General features: G+C 31.4%; 1 protein-coding gene across 1 annotated transcript; it reads right to left on the bottom strand.

Annotated features, from left to right (window-relative positions):
* Nucleotides 1–293: 293 nt before the first annotated feature.
* Nucleotides 294–1,150, bottom strand: LOC102593917 (cysteine protease inhibitor 9-like). The gene has a single exon (XM_006353859.2). The coding sequence runs from the start codon at nucleotides 1,117–1,119 to the stop codon at nucleotides 436–438; it is 684 nt and encodes a 227-aa protein (XP_006353921.1). The 5' UTR covers nucleotides 1,120–1,150; the 3' UTR covers nucleotides 294–435.
* Between the last annotated feature and the right edge of the window lie 1,713 nt (nucleotides 1,151–2,863).

Below are 2,863 nucleotides of genomic sequence, written 5' to 3'. Positions count from 1 at the left end.
ATCCATTACAATAGTGTTTCTTATTTTTTAAAGATTTCCCCCTTTGAACCAAATTTAAGTCTACTGGGCATGACTAATCAAAATTAATATGCAATTGATTAAACATCTTATCAATGAAATTCACATCACGTAATCAATAACAATGCATATTACAATTTGGACTTAAGTGGTCCGAAAATCAACTCTAATAACAGACCAATAATGAATCGGTACCGCATGGGATTATCCATAAGTAATATATACATACCACTTATTAATTAAAACTTATTTGAATCAATAGTTTGGAAGCAGAAATTAATAAATAAGAACCTAGCTTTTTTATTCATCATAAGCATTAATTAATATTACATAGAGTGGAATAGAAGCATGATCCACATTATTTTAGAAAAGCGATCGAGCTAGGTTATAATATATTAAGCATAGATAATTAACTAACTATGCATCATTCTTCTTTACTTTGCTAAAGCCAAAGGGATAAGGCTTGTTATTGAGAGCCAGACGGGTGTATCCCCTATCTTCGTACAATCCGACATCTGCACAATCAAATTGGCATGTTGGACACATATATTTACTAGGACAATACCTTAACTTGTAAGAATGAGGTCTCTCCGTCTCATATTTCTCAATTTTGAACCAGTTGTTTAAGGTATTAGGTCCTGGAATTCCTAAGGTACCACCAGTTATAACAAACCTAGGTGGTGGACGTATCGGCCCTAGCATGTGATTACCAGCTTGCCAAACAGTTTCGTTAAAACATGACTTAGTTGAAGAAGAAGTTGAGAACATTATACTAACATCTTGGTCTTCAAAAACGAAATTATCCATAGTATAAAACAACACGGGTGTGCTGTGATCAAAATCACCAGACCTGTCCTGCACAACGCCATTTGGGCATTCGGTACGGTTATCAATATCAGCTAAGTATACGCTTCCACCGCCAAAGGGAATACTGAGAATCGAGTACTCCTCGTTTATCTTGAGTGAATGGCCCTCCATGTCCAGCACGGGAGGGAATACAATATTCCCATTATTATCAGAAATGGAAAATTCATGAGAAAAGGCAACCAAAGAGAGGGTAGTTGAAAGCAACAGGAAACTCAATATATTAATCGACTTCATCTTTCTTTCTGTATTTTGCTTCCTATTAATCTATCTCCAATTTATAGATGCATGGCTTCATTTGCACGTTTTTTGTCTGAGACATATAATAATAATTATATACCTTTAAAAAATTAGTATAAAGACTTTCTATTTTAACAAATAATAATTAAAAGGCAAGGTTGGCAGATTCTAGGAGAGGTGGTCATATAATTTTCTGTTCATCACCTAAAGTCACAATTAAGTATCCCTTACATTTGACGGTGAATTTTATAACTTTTGTAAAAAATGTTTGATGTTAGTCTTGGCAAGCAAGCTAAAATTTCACTAAAATGTTTGAAGTTTGGCCTTATTAATTATTACTAGTATAATTTACATAATTACAACTTGCAAACTTTAAAATACAATATATATACACCTCAACATATAATTATCTAGATAGATTTATATAAATCTCATAGTGCCAATAGTTAATTACATTATTTCTCTACACTTTTCTAGAAAACAAGATTCCCTTAAAATTTATAGATTTCGAATACATTACTGAATTTCCGAATACATCACTGGACGTAAACCTGATACATCAATAAACATCTAGACATAGGGGAGAGATGTATTAGAGAGGGGATAAGACAACCAGATACATAGGAGAGGGATGTATTTGAGAGGGGATAGAACATCCAAATACATACGGGAGCGATATATCCGAGAGGGAGGGATGTATCCGAAATGAAAGGGATGTATCAGAGAGGGGGATAGGGATGTATCAGCGAGAGGGAAGTGATGTATCCAAGATGGATTTTTGAAATCTTTTCAAATGGAGGAAATTTTAGAGATTATGATAAAATAGGATGTGTATTTAGGTAATTTTTCCTAATTAGAATACATTTTCATGCCTTTTTCGTACTTGGGTCTCGAATTCCTTTCTGTATTTTGTTTATGATTAGGAGGCGGCTATTGGTATACTATAGGTCTAGGTTTTAAATTGTAAAAATTTTGCTCCATTTGTTTATATTTTTTTTAAAAAAAAAATTTACACTGTTGTTATTTTATTTTTATTTTTTAAATAAAATTTTACAAACTTGTTTATCCTTTCTAAAAAAAATAATTGTAAAGTTAAAATGAGAATTTTTTTTAATTAATTCTCTTTTAAGTTTATAAATTGACAAAACAGTTAAGATAACTATATTTATAATGTGATTAACTAATATTGAATGAATGACCAACAAGAGTTGTGGTGTCCCCTGGTCCATCCTTAATCAGAGGTCTCGAGTTTATGTCCGAATATAGAGAAAGTCTTGTTAAAAATACTACAGTCAATGAACATTGCAATGCGTAATTCAGATTTAGTCCCAAATTTTCCATTCTTATCATCAACCCTAGTTGCAGTTGCAGTATTGCAGGCCAATAATGGATATGTTCTAATGTGCCGACGGGACCATTAGAGACTAGCCATAACTAAATTAGAGTATTTTATTGTAAACAACTATGTAGTTTAATGTTGAAATCTACAAGTGTCTATATATATATATATATATATATTTTCTAGAGTCTAAATAATTTAAAATTTAAAATTATAGGTACAAAATTATTTTTTATCTATTCAAATCATTTAATTAGAGAGGCGTTACCAATTTTAGAAAGGAAAATAAATAAAAGATTCAAACTTTTAGGGTGTGTTTGGTATGAGGGAAAATGTTTTCCTAAAAAATATTTTCCTGGAAAACAAGTAGATTTTTGACTTATTTTCTCATGTTTGGTTGGT

This window comes from Solanum tuberosum, unplaced genomic scaffold (assembly GCF_000226075.1).
Source record: "Solanum tuberosum cultivar DM 1-3 516 R44 unplaced genomic scaffold, SolTub_3.0 scf00159, whole genome shotgun sequence".
Classification (NCBI taxonomy): domain Eukaryota; kingdom Viridiplantae; phylum Streptophyta; class Magnoliopsida; order Solanales; family Solanaceae; genus Solanum; species Solanum tuberosum.
This window is presented reverse-complemented; position numbering and strand designations above follow the sequence as displayed.